Genomic DNA, 16,668 nt, shown 5'->3' with positions numbered 1-16,668 from the left:
GGATTCTCGACTTCATCGCTAACCTCGACGGCAAGCCTGGAGAAAAGCGCGATATTGTGCCTGACGCCGACGGCGGCGTTGGCATCGACCTGCTCGCGACTATTGCCAACCTCGACGGCAAGCCTGGAGAAAAGCGTGACGGCGGGATTCTCGACTTGATCGCCAACCTCGACGGCAAGCCTGGAGAAAAGCGTGACGGCGGGATTCTCGACTTAATCGCTAACCTCGACGGCAAGCCTGGAGAAAAGCGTGATGGCGGGATTCTCGACTTCATCGCTAACCTCGACGGCAAGCCTGGAGAAAAGCGCGATATTGTGCCTGACGCCGACGGCGGCTTTGGCATAGACCTGCTCGCGACTATTGCCAACCTCGATGGCAAGCCCGGCTCCAAGCGTGGTGTTGCGACAGTCACCGAGGCCGACATGGCCAAGCGGTTTGATCTTTTGGATTGGATCGCCAACCTCGACGGCAAGCCTGGTTCCAAGCGCGATATCTCAACAGGCTCGGAAGCGGACATGGCCAAGCGGTTTGATCTTCTCGATTGGATCGCCAACCTCGACGGCAAGCCAGGTTCCAAGCGATAGGAAGCACAACTCTTTTTCACACAGGACCAGTTAGACGAAATGCATGAGGTGATTGACAACCGTCCCTCGCAGCTAGTTGTGTGAACGCGCGATGCGTCTGAGTTGCGCTGGCGCGCATTGTCTGGATATGTATTTTTGTTACTAGGAGGTTGATTGACTGCTCGTCAGTCGGATCCGTTCATAGCGCAATTCAATTGCATCTGTCAAATCTAAAGTCATGTATGAGCAAATGTGAGATCATGGGCAGGGTGAATCGGCAGCTGAGACGACGTAGTAATTTGCGTGCAAGGGCCTGCCAACACTTCCATCTACTCTCATAAGCTTACAACAGGAGCCGTACCTATCGTTGTTCATTTAATTAAACCAAATGACATGCAGTAGTCTTGTCACTCTTGCGTCACTGGTTGTGGCTGTTGCGGCGTATTCAGCTGCTCGTATTCCTCGTATACTTGTAGCTGGCGCTAGAAGTGGGACGCACATTGCTAGTCCCGGTGTTCGGTGCTCACGAGTCGTAAGCAAGACGGTATGGCTCATGGTAGTGTAGCTGAGTAGATTTCGTATATCTCGGTTGGAATGCTGTATGGTGCCCTGCTGCAATGTCATACCTGTTGGTTAGTCTACTGTCTACACATCGGGCGTCGGCGTCGACGGATGCGCGTCCGGACTGCGTATATAGCAGCCATGCTTCCCCAGCACAACGGCCTTTCGATCTGATCATGACAGTCGCATCAATCCACGAGGACAAAGACTGCACGACCATCCGATCATATAGGTACAATGGTTGCGCGGACACCATCTCCAACTTGTGACGCCAGCGGTGGACTAAGGACCCAGCCTCCGCCATACTCTCCAGCCATCAACGCATCGCCATCATCATCTGCGTACTCTCTGCCCGGATATGGTTCTACCTCTACCCTGACAGCATCATCGTTCTCACACACGGCGAGCTATCAGGTCGAGAGCAAGGGCTCGCAGTGGTTGTCGCTGCCCACAGCACCAAAGCTTGACCCCATCACCGTCTACGCCATTGGGCCGGCTGGTGCCAAGACCCAGAAGGTGTACGAGTCGATCCGACCTGAGCAGAGGTCGGGTTCCTGCTCTCTGTATGCGGCTAGATCGGATCATTCTGTCTCATCCACGACATATCGCTTTGGACCAGGAAGACCTCCTGTGATTCATCTGCACTGCAAAAGCCTCGAATCATCGGTAGCAGAGAGCGCGGCACGAAAGCCCGAGGACGAAGGCTTCGAAGTCATGGGCCGCGGCGCCACTACGCGATCCGTACGCATGAGGACACCCTTGGGCACATACCAATGGCGCTACGGCAGGCGCAGCGAGCGCAAAGCCTGCAACGCCGACAGCTTGCTCATCCTTGACAAGGTCACCACCGTGGCATTGGCGGGCGGCAAGACCAAGGACCATTTCACTCGTGTTGCTGAATTCATTCGCAATGACGAGTTTCGGACCCAAGGCACGGGCAAGGCGGATGCGGGGAACGGCGGACGACTCATGATGGACCTGCGAGATAGTGACAAGAAAAGCAGTGAGTTGGAGGTGCTTGTCGTGACGGGGCTCATTTGCATGCTGAAAAGGGAGGTCGATCGGAGGAGAGGGCAGAAGATGCTCATGATCGCAGCAGCGGTCAGCGGGGGCGGCCCATAGTTTGTCATGTCCAATAGTATCTGGTAGTCAGTGATATAAGGGCAGTTTGTTTTGACTTGACATGCATTGCGACATGCTTCCGACTGCCTCTAACGACAACGTCGGGCACGCTCTGCGCGTTGAGCCGAACAGCACGAGCCATAGTTCATCCGCTTGTCACTCGCGCGCCAGTTCACGGGAGCTGTAGACATGCTCTGCGATAGCATAATTGGCGCATTCCAAAATGTCATGGCTTCTGAGGTGAAAAGCCCGGGAATGTACCAGATGTGTTCGTGACAACAACTGCCCCGTGAGTGAGGTGAGGCGCACGGCACGTGACGCGCCGGCATTGTCCGCGGGTGCCTCAGGCCTCCACAATTCCGGGAACACGCCCAGCTCGGGACCTGCAAAGATTCAATTGGAACATCCCAACCGACACCTCCAGCGTAATCACCCTCCCACAATCTCACCACAAACCGCCATCATGTCTGCTGCGTGGAAAGCCGCCGGTCTCACGTACGTCCACCGAACCTCCTGCGACACGCTGCGATGAAGCCGCAGGCCTCACCTCGTCCGCGCCACCGTCGACCGAACCAAGCTAACGTATTTCCCTCGAACAGCTACAACCGCTACCTCGCCATTGCGGCCCGTACCATCCGCCGCAGCCTGAAGGAGGACAAGCGCATCATCGCCGAGCGCCGTGGCGAGTCTGAGCTCAAGTTCGCCAAGTGGCAGGTGAGTCTTGAACCGGGGGACGCTGCGAACATGGAAATGGTGGACAAGGACTGACAAGTGTACCGCTACTGCAGAACGGCAAGGCCTCCGAGATGAAGAACGTCGCCTCCGAGAACGCTGCTGCCATGGCTCAGCAGAGCTCCTAAACGAAATGGTGCAATGGGGATTGGACGAGGGGATGGGATGGCGTGTGAGGAATGCGTGGATGGCCGATAGAGACGGAATAGGCTGCACGTGCAGTAAGGCACTACGACTCGGCGCATGGCCCTCGCCTGCCGATGTATCATAGACGGTTGTGGCAGAATATACCAAACACAGTTGGAATTTTGCTCAATTCACTTTGTATCAAGTCGACAATGTTGGCGCTCCGCTCCTGGGTTATGTGGTTGTCGACGTTCTCAATGATGCCGCCGTCCCGGCTTTAAAATGATTGAATAATTGCACCTGCAGTTGCTGTCCTTATGGCCATAGCTCTAAAGCCCTACCCGGTCGATTCAAACGTTTGATCTCATTGAGTTGGTTGTACTAATTACAGACTGGTGCTTGCTTGGCCAGGTGACCCCTCGGCAAGCCGTTACTCACCAAACCTCGCACCACCATCAACAGCCACGCGACAAGTAGTTGTTGACAAAGTGGTTGCGACGACCGTGGAATTCTCCAACTCACTCCCAGGCACAAGCAACTTGTCGATCGGATGTGTCGGTCGGCCATCTACCATGACTTTCAATCCGGGCATCGATGTACCCGATGGTGGGTCATCCTGGCACTTTTCTACACACGAGCCTCGCGCGATGCTGACTCGATGGATTGTGAACAGAGCTATCCCGTCTCTCTCTTGGGCAGGATACGCCGCCAAGGATTCGGGATGCACCTGAGCTGAACAACACGGGGACGATACCTGTGGACATTACCGAGAAGTTCAAAAAGGCTAGTTCTGGTGGGTGCACACATGACTCCCAGCTGGTCGACAAACTGAGCTGACAAGCACCCAGCCTTACAGCCCGGAGAGATTGTCAAAGATGAGTTCTTCACTCTCTTTGAGTCTGTTGGGGCGTTGGAGGTTAGTGGCCATCCTCTTTATGGCGACAGTATGGAAGCTAAAGCCGCTTGTTCAGATCATGGACCCCAAGATGGACAGTGGTTGTGTTAAGCCAGGCGACGAGTTTGAGGAGCTCTACGATGTGTCAAAGCCGCTTCTGCCGGAAGAGGTGCTCGGAATTATTGACCAACTACTATGCCACGAGGTACGACCGTGTTTCTGGCCCCCCCTTGGAATCGCGCTAATAGAGGAAGATGTCGTGGCATCTTGGGTACCCCCTCTCTCAGACAGTCTTCACGAGTGTTTACGTCGAGTCGCTCATGATGCCTGACCCAACGCACATTGAAGAAGCGGTGTTTGTGCGGCGCGGAGACACACAGGCCGATGCCCAACCCATGTTACAGGTACTCCGGGCCTACTGTCTTGGTATGCTGAAGGCTTGTGCATATGTTAACGAGCGGGTCAAGTCCGAGCACTACTATGAGGTATGTTTGATCTGAGAGATGAGAACCATTCTGATTGCTCGTAGGAGGAAGACTTTGTAACCAACACATACAACCGTACGCTTCTTGGGAGTCTGTCCACCGCGGATATCCGCGCTGAGCTCAACGATGCGGCAAATGTTGTGCAGAAGCAACGGGAGCACTTGGGCGGAGAGATAAGCGAAGCTCTATCCTCCCGGCTCAAGCTGAGGGACATATTCTTGTCCGCTGCCGAATGCCCCCAATTTGTAGCACAGCCAGATCTGGCTCGTCAGCCGTGGGAGACTGCTCTGATGCTCCTGCCAACGATCAAAGCAACACATGGCCTGTCCAAACAAGTGGACGAGTCTTTCAGCGTCAAGCTCCAGAGGAAACTGGCCAGTACTGTGCCGCCACGGCCAATTGTGAAGCTCAGCTTTGAGAATGCCTTTGGCCATCTGGATCGCCTCTTCAAGGACGGCTGCGAGCTTATCAATGTGCTCAGCTATACAAACTCTCAATGTTTACAGGTAAACACCCCAATGCAAAATGGAGCTTGCGCAGAACTGACAAGTCTTGTCAGACATTCCTACGCCATTTTCAGGCCAAGAAACCGCAACCTCTCGTCTATGTACGGACCCTACTCCAAACATTTCTCTTCGACGCCATGGAAATGCTTGGAGGAATGAGCATACGTATGATTATGGATGATGACCTCGCAATCGTCTCCCTCCCCGCAAGCCCTTATCTCGACCGCGCAAATGACGATATCGAGGTTCTACACGACCCGCGGTTCATCATCTCGCAACAAATGGAGGCATTCCGGAAGAGGGCAGCGGAGCCATTCCTGGACATATTCCGCACGTTTTGCCAGAACCGCTGCCGCGTAAGGAGGACCCTCTGCCACAACATTGAGAGATGGGACCAATTGCAGGCCGATGCAGAACAACTCGACCTCGAATTGCAGGCCAGAGCGCAAGAGGTGAACCTGGCCGGGCAGAAGTTTTCGCCCAACACCATCCCGGTGGAGGATGATGCTTGGTCCTTATCCATGTGGACGTATCTCTACAAGCTCCGTCAAATGGAGTGGATCGTGCAACTCGGATTTGAACTGGAGGTCTATCAGCCAGACGAGCTGGCCGGCATGTATTGGTATCTCAGCTACCTGTCCAAGACTCGAATCGAGTACGTGCCTCGGCTGCGGAAAACCCTGACAGAGCGAGTCAAAGACCTCCGCGAATCCCCGGCCCAGAACCGGCGGAACCCGGCTGTGGAGAGGCAGATGCTTCGGACACTCGAGTGGATCAGGCTGTCGCTGCTCGACGCCGTCGTCACATGGGGCCTATCCGAAGCATTGGCAAGTCTATACACGGCATGCAGCCGTCTCGAGCTTCTCACCCCGCCACCCCGTCCGTACAGTAACGACGAGCTCCGCTACGAACTGCGGATGAAGCCCTTTGCGAAGATTGAGACTCCTGGACCGATCAGCTTCGAGCAGTTCGCAGCCCATACGTCGCAGCAAGGTGTAAGCACCGAGGAGCTCTTGCTGGAGGCATCGAAAGCTATGACAGACGCCAAGAAGGCTTGTGAGTCGATGAGCAAGATGACTCCGGAGGAATCCTTTTCGGTCGGCTCGCACGACAGGTGGCTGGCGTCGATCAAAAACACCCTGAAATCATGCATTGCTACAGGCTTGGCGATAGCGACCGTGCAGAAGGCGATGCGGGAGGACACGAGGGGGGGGAAGTTGAAGCTGACGGTGGAAGTACCCACGCCTGACAAAACATATCATGAGTGGTGGATAGTGCCGAAGATCGCACCCGAGTCAACGTGAATAGCATTTACATTCATACATCTATGAAACCGCCGCAACGACGGGCGTGTGGTATCATTCGTCAGGTTATGCACTGTGACCGGTGCTTGCCATGTTTTCGTTTCTCTAAGAGGAAGAGAGAGAGAGGGAGAGGGACAATTTTTGGCGTTGGTGATTCTCTCCGTCTGCATGAAGGGTGCTCATACAGAAAGATGGTATTCCATCTGGATCATGATGGAAATTGTCCTTAGGCTCCCAGGCGCTTGCGCATGCGGAGCTTGACAGTCTGCTCGTACAGCACATCCTTGAAGGCGAACAGGAAGGCCGCTGTCAGGACACTCTGAGTGACCTTGGGGCCGATGCCTAGCCATTTGTTTAGTCAACTGATGCCAATGTGCACGGGCCTCGAGCACTCACCTTTGTAGAGACCGGCGTAGCCCTCAGATCGGACGACACGGCGCAGGGCCTCGGTCATGCCCTCCTTGCGATCCGAGTGCGCTGCGACGTGCATCTGGCTCTTGACGGTGATGTAAGGGTAGGTCACCGAGGTGGCAAAGAGCTTGCCCAGGGCGCCCAGGAAGAAGGCGATTGTGGGCGTGACCTTGCGCTTCTTCTCGACAGCGTTCTTCATCTGCTCAAAGAGCGTGTACTGGAGAATGGGGTTGATGACCAGCACCAGCGCAGGCAGGACGCCCGCGAAGAGAGCCTGAGGCCCCTCATTCTTCAGCAGGGCCATGAGGGTGCCGATGGTGCTGGGTGCACGCGTGGGCTTGGTCTCGCCGGATTCCGGGTCCACCTCGGTGCTCTGCTTCCGGGTGGTGACCCTGGTGTTGACAACCCAGATGGGGTTGGTGATGATGACCGTGGCGGAGCCGGCGATCGCACCGGCGATCATGCTCTCGATCGTGGTCAGCTTCTGGCCCGCACGACCGGCCTTGATGGCGGCGCGCTCAAAGGAGCCGCGGGTCCATTCGTACCAGTAGTAGTACACAAAGTTGGTGACGCTGATGCCGAACAGGGCCGAGTTGATGCCCGAGTACAGGCCCGAGGCGCCCTCGCGCGCGATGATGTTCTGGACGGCGGCGAGGAAATTCGATTCGGCCTTCTTGGACTCGACTTGGGCGCGGGTCGAGAGAGTGATGAGGGGATATCTGGGGTCGTTAGTCTGGCTGAATGGTTCATTGCTAGCACGTGGGAGATGTCGCACGTGAGGACCATGGACAAGAGTCCGCCACCTGCGCCAGCGAGGGCATGGGCAACGTTATCATTCTGGGGAATTGGCGCTTTGGATGCCATCTTGCGATTCGTAGACTTGTAGTTTGAGTGTATGATACGTGGGAGGGTGGACGGGGAGCGTGATAGTGGATTGTGTCGAAGTTGGTACGTGGTTTAAATGATTGGGATCAATTCGGTTAATCACTAATTATATGAGCCGCACGCCTTGGAGAGGGAGGATCGACGAGGGAAGCGCCCTGGCGATACGCGACTCAGCCGAGGTCATATTGGTCTGAGATGCCGACGCCGACGTTGACTGGCGTGTGGAGGCTTTGGGGGGTTTCCCGACTCCCTCCCTCACTGTGACTGGGCCCGACGTCACCTGCTGCCGGCGCGCTGCATGTGACGATTGTGGGGTAAACCTTCAGGAAAGCGGATGAATTATTTGCCGACCGACAGCGGCTCCGGTGGAACCTTGTTGCGGTGAACCCCTATGACGCTAGACCGGAAGAGGTCACGAGTAAACAAAGCCCAGCCCAGCGCATCGTGCTTCGGCACTCTCCACACACACACCACATTGCTCACCGACCTGTCTGACCTTGATTAGCGCCCCGTAGTGCAGTGAATTCGAGTACGTACTGCACGTCGTCGCGTCTTGCTCCGGTGCTTCAACAACATTCACAGCACATGTTGCTAGTACCTCGCTTGCCATGTGGCTGCCCTGCCGAACGTTCCACGTCCATGTCTAGAGCAACCATCCACCAATGTTCAAACGTCGCAAGTCGGGCCCCATCGTAACCGACACCGCTCCCGAGAATTTCAGCGTGCGCTGGCACGCGATCGCGAACCCAGCCACGTCGAGTCTCGACATCATGTCCTCCCCGGACCCCCTCAACGAAGAGGACTCGTACTTTGCGCCACCGTCTTCTCAACGCTCAACGCGCAGTCGCCTGTCGCCGGTTAGGATGAGAAGCGACTCGCCCCGGAAACAGCAATACGAGCTCGAATATGGGGATTATCGATCGCGGTCCAAATTGCTGGTCACCCTCGAAGCGCAGGATGATGCGCCGCCGAGCGCGACTGCGAGGAAGCTCTATTCGGCGAGCCCATTCGCGCACCGCGCTCTGAGCGCCACCACCATGAGGGTGCCTCTCAAGCAATCGGTCGAGGAGGAATCTGGACCTGGAGGTGACGCGACACCGCGGAAACGAGGTCGACCGAGGAAGAACAATGGAACCCCATTGCCCAGCGCCGCGAAGAAGAGAAAAGCCGCGACGCCATTGAGGCCAGACGCGAAGCGATCGAACACCGCGACCGAACCGGACCCGTTGTCGGGTGCCGAATCACAAACCGCGCCAGTTTCAGCAGCGAAGAGTAGCCAGCTTCATTCGCTCAAAACTTTAATACAGCCGTCGAGTGACCTAGGGGTCGGCGTTGAGCCCTCGTCTGACATGGTATCGATACCGACTCCGACACCAAAGCGTCGCGGCCGCCCGCCGAAGAACAAATCTGCCGAACCGTCTTCGGTCGCAAAGGAGTCAGCTAAAGCAACTCGGCGACGACGTCAAGCGCTTCTACCCGAGGATTTGGAGGCCATAAACGAGGCGATACCTGAGGAACCCGAGTTAGCACCTGGAGACGACACGAACCAAACGGGCTTGCCCTCACTTGCCGTGGGACCAGAACACCAAGAAAGATCTTCTCCTCAGGGGCCAGAGTCGGATATTTGGATGAACACCATGTCGAACCAGGAAACACCGCGGCCACGATTGCCCACGCTGAAGCCACCATCTGGTGCTCGGGCAAAAAGTCACATCTCCATACCTTCATCCGCAACCAGCGAGGCGGATAGCGAAACATCCGGACATGAAGGATACGCCGCAGACGCGCCGTCCATTAGCGATGCCGGCTCCATCATGGACGCCCCGACATATCAGGGCCCGAGAAACGATACCATTGCACAAGAAGACTTTAGCATGATATTTGTGGATTCTATACACTCGTACCAAGAGTTTAAGAGCTCTGCTGCCGGGAAAGCTCCCACAAACCTCAGCGAACTTGATGAAGAGGAGGAAAGGATTGTTAATACGACTCTAGAGTCTCTGCGGCAAAGTCGCGGCAGTGCAATGGCGGAGGACTCAAACGTTGACTTGTTCGAAGACCAAAAAGACCCACAGGAGGGTAGAGTCGACCACGCTGATGACAACACTGCCAACATGGAAATGCATGGGCTTGAGACGGAACCCGAGGAGCGTGCGGTCTTTAGTGCCCAACAACAGGATCGCATGGCGCTCGATGCTGACAATGATAATGGCACCATGCATACAGAGGTCATGGTAGAACCTGAACAGAGTGGGAGCAAAGACATGGCGGAAGAGATTGTCGAGGACGAGTTGAGCCCTAACGAGGACATTCCCATACCGATCCTGACGGAGCTTCCTGTCCCGCCCATCGAGGAGCCCGTACTCTCATCCTCCCCAGCGACAACGTATCAGGAGCAGGCAGAAGATCCAGCGCCACTCATGTCTTCCGCTGTGCAAGCATCCCATCGGGGCTTTTCTCCAAGATGGCTACGCACTCCTCGAGGATCGAACGTTTCGCCGTTGCGAAGGAGGGCACTGGCTTCCACAGCAAAACAGAGCAGGCCGACACCGCTTACCGAAGAGGTTGGAGACGAGGACACGCGGATGTACAGTTCGCCCAGCAGGCGGACCAACAATGACTCAAACCTCTACGAGGACTCCTTCTCCGAGATTCCACCAGCTATACTGGAAGCGGCGACGCCGGGACGACCCAAAGTGCAGCCCGAAGCAGAGATGGAGTTGGATAGCGAGAATGGAATGGGTGAGGAGATTGGAGAGGAATATGAGGACATGGAACTTCCACCACAAGAAGACAGTTCACGTCACGTCGAACCAGTAGAGCATGATCCAAGCGAGGAAGCGCGGGACCCAAAGGTCGAGCCATTCCAAACGAGATACGCTCAAGATGTGCCGGCTCAGGATGAAACTGTTGTTGACGCGGTTGGAGGATTCGCAAATATTGAGGACGCTCGTTCACCACAGGAGACTGAGCCCGAAGATCAACGTGAGCTCGGGATTAGGGATGATGCGCCAACGTTAGGGCCTGTTAGCACAGATCAGTCCCACGTCCAAACTCAAACCCAGCCTCGAGCATCTTCTGTGGTCAGTTCCGCGCACACAGAAAGTGGGCGACTGCCTACACCAGACGATACTCCTGAAGACGCCCAGCCGGAAGCTCCTCAAAAGGTACCCGGGAGTCTGTTGGCTGATCAGGCCGCTGCCCGCAGCGAACCTGATGTTCAGCTCCAGGACGAGCTCGCTGAGTCACCGCAAGCTGTGGAATATCTACAGCCATCCCAAGGGGCAGTCTCACCTGAACGAGACTCACGGTTACCGGAGATCACACCGCTTCATCAGTTGTCATCGCCAGCCCAGGAACCTCAGTCCGCGGGGAGCCAAAGTACACAGGACAAGGCACCAAGACCAGCTCTCTCTGCTATTGTCAGAGCTGGCAAAGTCTTGCAGCATGTTACGTCTGACCCACCCTCGCCCGAGGACCATCAACCACAGCTCAGAAGTCCCTTCAGGAGTTCGGCGAGTAAAGAGTCCTGGTCAGGATCTCGTGATGCAGCAAGCGGACGCCGTCTCAGCTCAAGTCCTACTCGGCGGTCTACTAATGGCCATCGCCGCACCATATCGACGGAGCGCCTGGGTGAGGACCCCTTTGGCGCAGGCTCGCGAAGCACGGGACAAGGCAGCTTTATGCAAGCCCTCAACCGTAGCATGAGCGAACACGCGAATAGAACCCCGGGTGGTGCCGAGGGCTCTACGGCCAGTTCTATGCGCATCACCCCACCGGATGATGAGATGAGCTGGGTGGCCGAGGCTGGTCCCATTGATCCAGGTCTGCGTGGAGACATCTCACTGCAGGAAGTTGTTCACTTGAGAAATCACCCGTCGCGGTCGGAAGAGCTCAGGCAAGCCAGTGCGCAAGGTGGCCTTCCCCCTGGCGATGACGAGACGGATATATGGGAGTTTGAGGCCTCTCGCGGAGAGCCTGATGAACCTGTTCCTCATCAAAAGCTGTTCGAAGGGAGTACAGCGGCGCCGATTCACCAAGAAGTGTCTGTACCTAGCCCACGGGCCAGCCGCAGAAACTTTGCACCCAGGGCGAGCGTGTCGAAGCCGGAAGTCCCGTCGGCGAGAGCTACTACCAAGGCAATGCCAGCGGCCGCTCAAGAAGACGAAGAAGAATATTCATTGCTTGACAAGGAGAAAAGAGCAGCTGAAGCTGCCCAAGCGCCCCCAACTGCGTCAAAGCCCCGTTTTGACCTATCTGCGTTCTTCTCCTCTCCGGCATCGATTCCAGGGATGATCGCGGACAGGCTCTTCCCGGCAAAAGGTCAGGCTGCAAGCGCGACTAAGAAGAGAGCTGCTGTACCAACCAGCAGCATGTTTCCATCAGCACCCCAGCAACAGCCTTCTCGACCTACTAGCGAAATGGAAGCTATGTCCTCGTCGCCAGTGCGTGTGCAAAGTCGCCGGCCTCCTCCGCAAGTGGAACAGATATCGACCTCACCTGGGACACCCGAAAGGTTAGAGAGGCCTGTTCCTGCGCGAAGGCTAAATCCTATACCCCAGCAGAGGAGAGCGAGTACCTCTCGTGAAGCGACCTCCACGGTCCCCTCGACAATACCAACTCCGCCTCGCATGCAACTATCGCACGAGGATATTGCGCGATGGCAACAGGAAGCCTCACAAGCGACGAGCAGCTCAGAGTCCAACGGATCGCCACGTCGCTTTCTGCGCCCTCTTCCCCCGAGGAATGCTTCGCCCAGCAAGTCGAATATTCGGTCACCCCTGAAACCCCGTACCCCTGGGAGAGTTGTCGAATTCACGAGTAGCGTGCTCGAACCAGCGGACGAAGCGCTGAAGGGCCAAGAGGAGCAACAGCAGCATCGCTCGAGGCAGCAGCGTCCGCTTGCACTAGCAGAACCGGGCAAAACTCCAAGCTCACAGCCGGCGCAATCCACTCATGTAGTCAATGAGCAGGAGAACCAACGACCGCCGAGCGTGCGGTCATCGCGATTCGTGCAGAGCAGGATTCATCCAACCGAGCTCTCCCCTGCCGAATGGTCCAAGAGGCACTGGACTTTGCTTGACAATCTGCTCAAAGCACGTCGCAGCTCTCCATTCCCCTTGGCAGCACCAAGACAGTCAGGCAAGCTCCTTGGCAAAGTGTTCAAGGCCAAGGGGGAGAGCATTCTCATAGAACGATGGCACCTCGACATTGTTGATGCATTTTGCGCTGAGGTAGGCGGATGGGATGCACAGACGGTGTGCAAGAGACTGTTCTGCCTCGTTGTCAACGAGGAGAGAAGCGTGCAGAAGCAGCGTGCGCGTCAGTTGCAGAAGCAAAGAGAACGAGAACATGATGCGATCATGTTTCACTAAAGGCATGGAAAGAAGAAGCTTCCTTTTGAATTACGATGAAACGTCTTGCATGGAAAAGGGGATTGGCGTTCTGGATGAAAAGGGTGCATCTTTTGATCTCGAGTCTGGCCTTTGGAGATACCAACTTGGCTTTCATCACTGCTTTGTACATACTGTATGGCCAGTTTAGAGGCCTGGACACCAGCGAGGCGGCAATTTGACATGATATCACGACCGCGAAACAAAGAAGCTGAACCTTTTGTGACTTTGGTGCGAGGGATACCCACGCTCGTGCACGCATGCATGGTTTGTTGATATGAGCCTGCCTTTCTAAAAACGCCTCCCCCTTTCCTGGCCACCCTTGTCTACCGTGACATTGCTCAAATACATTACAAGCAAGACCTGCCCGTGCCTCCTCGTCCTACTCTACTCCAGCTGCGATGCCTGGTTAATGTACAGAGCATCAACGACATTGCTCAGCTTTTCGATAGTCTGGAGGGCCGCGTCGTAGGACTCATCACGGTCCGTCTCATCGTAAATGATGAGGCAGCCTGCACCCTGGTCCAGCACACCAATGATGACCTTGTCGAGGATCATCTGGGACAGCTTGCGCTCCACTTGCTGCGTGTCGAGCCCGACCATCTTGGCAATGTGGTCAATCTCCACGCGGGAGAAGGGCTCGATGACCTTGATGAGGTTCTGCTCGAGCATGGCGTCGTACAGTCGGCGAAGGTGGTTGCGGATAAAGGCATCACTGCCGAGTTCGTAGCGGTACGAGGAGAGGGCCCTCTCGTACTCCTCGAGGGATCGGTTGGAGTGCGCGCGGGCAATGGCCTTCATCGCCTCGAGGTTCTGCCCTGCGTACTTGAGGGCTTGCTTGGACGTCATCAGCTGGTTGACATCTTCGCTCAAGTTGAGCATGATCTTGCACAGGAGCATGTACTGCAGCGCGGCCTGCGCCTTGCTGCTCTCGTCCAAGCTGTGGTAGCCATCTAGGGCCTCGATAAAGTAGGAGAATGCCGTGTTGAAGTCCTTATCTTCAGCGTGCAGCATGCCACTCTGCATATCGAGGTTGGCCTGGAGCGCGGGCGGGGTGTAAACGCTCGCGGCGCTTGTGCGGGCGCTGGTCAGGGCCGCACGGGCTTTGGGGATGTTGCCGAGGGCGTGGTAGACGCGGGACTCGAGCAGCTGGACCTCAACAAGGCGGAGCTTGTCGTCTAGGCGCTTGAGCTCCCGGAGGAGGCCGTTGATGAGGGTGAGCGCATCGTACCAGCTCGCCTTGATCATGTACAAGGCGACCAGGCGGACTTCGAGGTCCTGGCGTTGGAAGGCGCGTCGTTCGGCGGTGGCCCATTCTATGCAATCCTTTGTCACGGCGACTTCGATGTCTGTGCTGTTGGGTATCTCTTTGAGAAGGTCAAGTAGCTGACGGACTGTCCTAGGTCAGCGAGGTTGTTCGTTCAAAGAGTCGAGAGCTGGCAGGCAACATACCGAGCTTGGCTGACTTGGCTTTGGCGAATGACGAAAAGACCGCCCGGCTTTCTTTTATCAAGTTGACCAGTTCGTCTGTCTTCCTATGGCACCTGTCAGCGTGTTGTTCTGCGCGATCCCGCCCTGGGGGCAGTCATGTGCACGAACTTGTCGTCTCTGTACAGCTCGCCCAAGCCTACGAGGGCTGTCTCGTATTCTCGCGTCGCCGCATCAGACCCTGCCCTTGGCGCCTTCGATGTGATCTCCTTGTACAGAGCCTCTGCCTTCTTCGAATCCGTCTTGGCTAGGTTCTGAGCCTCCTTGACTCGCTCCGAGTCGCCAGCCGCCATGGTGGATGTTTGTGGTGGTAAAAGAGGAATGAGGCTACAGGTTCTGTTTCTGCAGTGTGTCCTTGGTCTCTGCAATCCAGATCGTACTGTTGTGGTGTGTGAGGCGTTAAGAGTCGTCGTGTCAGTGGGTGGGATGGTGATGATGGAACAATCTCGAGCTTGAGCTCCACACGAGCATCGATCATCCAGCAAGCGCAACTCCAAACGAGCAGGCAGGGCGACGACGTACGTCCAAGTGAATGGAATGATCGATTGGTCAAACAGGATCCACTCTACTACCTGCGCGGACTATACTTTGTTCCGCCCGAGACCTCCGCGACCGGCTACGCGCGGGCGTCGGCAGTAGCGACCGACAGGACTCTGTGAGGCAAGACGATGTCCATAAAATTTCAGACCCTTTCATACAATCATCAATCCACGCGATCACTACGCCACCACCTCATCCTGCCATTATTCTACCTCTCCGATCACCACAAATCCTCCAAAATGTTCCGCCAAGCATTCTCTACTTCTTCCCGAGCTCTGCGCGCTGGCGCGCCCAAGACCTCGGCGAACCTGTCCCTTCTCCGCCCCCAGTACCGCACAGCAGCTCCCGCATACTCATTACGCGCCGTCCAGCCCGCTTCGTCGCGGTGGTATAGCGATGCCACGACAACCAAGGAGGAGGCAAAGACCGAGGAAGGCGCCACTGCTGAGGCTGATCCCCTGGCACAATTGAAGAAGGAGCTGGAGGCCAAGGAGACCGAGGCCCGCGACTGGAAGGTTTGTGTCCCTGCTACACTGCCACATGGATGTATTCTCGACTAACCCGTTTTGCAGGACAAGTGCCTTCGCACCGTGGCCGACTTCCGCAACCTCCAGGAGCGCACCGCTCGCGAAGTCAAGGACGCGAAACAGTACGCCATCCAAAAGTTCGCCAAGGACCTCATCGACAGCATCGACAACTTTGACCGTGCCCTGACCACCGTCCCTGTCGAGAAGCTCAACAAGGACAACCCCGACCTCGCCAGTCTGCACGAAGGTGTCCAGATGACCGAGACCATCCTCATGCAGACCCTCGCCAAGCACGGCCTGGAGCGCGTATCCCCCGAGGGTGAAAAGTTCAACCCCAACGAGCACGAGGCCACCTTTATGGCCCCGCAGCCCGACAAGGAGGACGGCATGGTCTTCCACGTCCAGCAGAAGGGCTTCAAGCTCAACGGCCGCACCCTGCGTGCTGCCAAGGTCGGCATCGTCAAGAACAAATAAACAGCGCCCATAATCAGTGAGCGAACGAGGAGCTCTCGTGGCCCACCACCACTCCACCCTGTAATTTCGGGGCGCGAGGGTTTTTCGTCATGTTGCGTTGTTGTGTACTATTAGATGGTCAAAGTTTCTCAAACAGGCGTTGAAGGGCTGCAGCCGTTGTGTATAATGCTCCTCTCATGATCTACGGTGTCGTTTACGTCTTTTTGTCATTGCATGGCGGTTGCAATATATTTGGGGGGAGGGATGAACTGTTATGAGTCGTCACACCAAAATGACTTTGTACGATATAAACCAGGGGTCGCTCTCGGGCACTCGCAGGATCTGGAGTGTATAATTGGGAATATATCATTGACGTGGTCGTCACACTCGACCGACAACCGCCAACCTCTGCGTTCTCATCATCGCTCTCGCTGAAGTCACTCATGGGCCCCAGGGGCGACAGCCTCGTCGTGATCATAGGCGGAATGTATGGTGAGTGAAACATACGATCCTGTAGACAGGCCAAGTCATTGTGAAATGATGTATTCTAAACTAAATCGCTTACGGTTTACTTGGTCGTACAGCATGCTCTTGTTCGTTAACACCTTGACAAAAGGAACCAACGTAAACCAATGGCTAGACGCGTCCCGTCCCATGCACCAGGAATTATCCCAGCT

General features: G+C 56.0%; 8 protein-coding genes across 8 annotated transcripts; 6 read left to right on the top strand and 2 right to left on the bottom strand.

Annotated features, from left to right (window-relative positions):
* Positions 1-584, top strand: J7T54_005020 (uncharacterized protein; the record flags this gene model as incomplete). Its single annotated transcript, XM_051506069.1, has 1 exon — positions 1-584. A coding segment is annotated over one exon (584 nt), but the record flags the coding sequence as incomplete, so codon positions are not given.
* Positions 585-1,361: 777 nt separating this feature from the next.
* J7T54_005019 (uncharacterized protein) lies at positions 1,362-2,246 on the top strand (the record flags this gene model as incomplete). Its single annotated transcript, XM_051506068.1, has 1 exon — positions 1,362-2,246. One exon carries the CDS (start codon positions 1,362-1,364, stop codon positions 2,244-2,246), a length of 885 nt encoding a protein of 294 aa, XP_051362709.1.
* A 463-nt stretch (positions 2,247-2,709) lies between these two features.
* J7T54_005018 (uncharacterized protein) lies at positions 2,710-3,106 on the top strand (the record flags this gene model as incomplete). Its single annotated transcript, XM_051506066.1, has 3 exons — positions 2,710-2,741; positions 2,846-2,960; positions 3,035-3,106. 3 exons carry the CDS (start codon positions 2,710-2,712, stop codon positions 3,104-3,106), a joined length of 219 nt encoding a protein of 72 aa, XP_051362708.1.
* Positions 3,107-3,676: 570 nt separating this feature from the next.
* On the top strand, positions 3,677-6,294 carry J7T54_005017 (N-alpha-acetyltransferase 35; the record flags this gene model as incomplete). Its single annotated transcript, XM_051506065.1, has 7 exons — positions 3,677-3,710; positions 3,778-3,897; positions 3,953-4,020; positions 4,076-4,204; positions 4,287-4,484; positions 4,529-4,990; positions 5,044-6,294. 7 exons carry the CDS (start codon positions 3,677-3,679, stop codon positions 6,292-6,294), a joined length of 2,262 nt encoding a protein of 753 aa, XP_051362707.1.
* Positions 6,295-6,520: 226 nt separating this feature from the next.
* Positions 6,521-7,569, bottom strand: J7T54_005016 (uncharacterized protein; the record flags this gene model as incomplete). The annotated part of the gene is made up of 3 exons (XM_051506064.1): positions 6,521-6,636; positions 6,691-7,424; positions 7,481-7,569. The coding sequence occupies 3 exons, from the start codon at positions 7,567-7,569 to the stop codon at positions 6,521-6,523; spliced, it is 939 nt and encodes a 312-aa protein (XP_051362706.1).
* A 683-nt stretch (positions 7,570-8,252) lies between these two features.
* J7T54_005015 (uncharacterized protein) lies at positions 8,253-12,965 on the top strand (the record flags this gene model as incomplete). Its single annotated transcript, XM_051506063.1, has 1 exon — positions 8,253-12,965. The coding sequence occupies one exon, from the start codon at positions 8,253-8,255 to the stop codon at positions 12,963-12,965; it is 4,713 nt and encodes a 1,570-aa protein (XP_051362705.1).
* A 405-nt stretch (positions 12,966-13,370) lies between these two features.
* J7T54_005014 (26S proteasome regulatory subunit-like protein) lies at positions 13,371-14,764 on the bottom strand (the record flags this gene model as incomplete). The annotated part of the gene is made up of 3 exons (XM_051506062.1): positions 13,371-14,377; positions 14,436-14,518; positions 14,583-14,764. The coding sequence occupies 3 exons, from the start codon at positions 14,762-14,764 to the stop codon at positions 13,371-13,373; spliced, it is 1,272 nt and encodes a 423-aa protein (XP_051362704.1).
* A 486-nt stretch (positions 14,765-15,250) lies between these two features.
* On the top strand, positions 15,251-16,012 carry J7T54_005013 (molecular chaperone; the record flags this gene model as incomplete). Its single annotated transcript, XM_051506061.1, has 2 exons — positions 15,251-15,526; positions 15,584-16,012. 2 exons carry the CDS (start codon positions 15,251-15,253, stop codon positions 16,010-16,012), a joined length of 705 nt encoding a protein of 234 aa, XP_051362703.1.
* Between the last annotated feature and the right edge of the window lie 656 nt (positions 16,013-16,668).

The sequence above is a fragment of the Emericellopsis cladophorae genome (assembly GCF_022114955.1).
Source record: "Emericellopsis cladophorae strain MUM 19.33 chromosome Unknown NODE_18_length_329999_cov_121_726099, whole genome shotgun sequence".
Taxonomy (NCBI): Eukaryota; Fungi; Ascomycota; class Sordariomycetes; order Hypocreales; family Bionectriaceae; genus Emericellopsis; species Emericellopsis cladophorae.
This window is presented reverse-complemented; position numbering and strand designations above follow the sequence as displayed.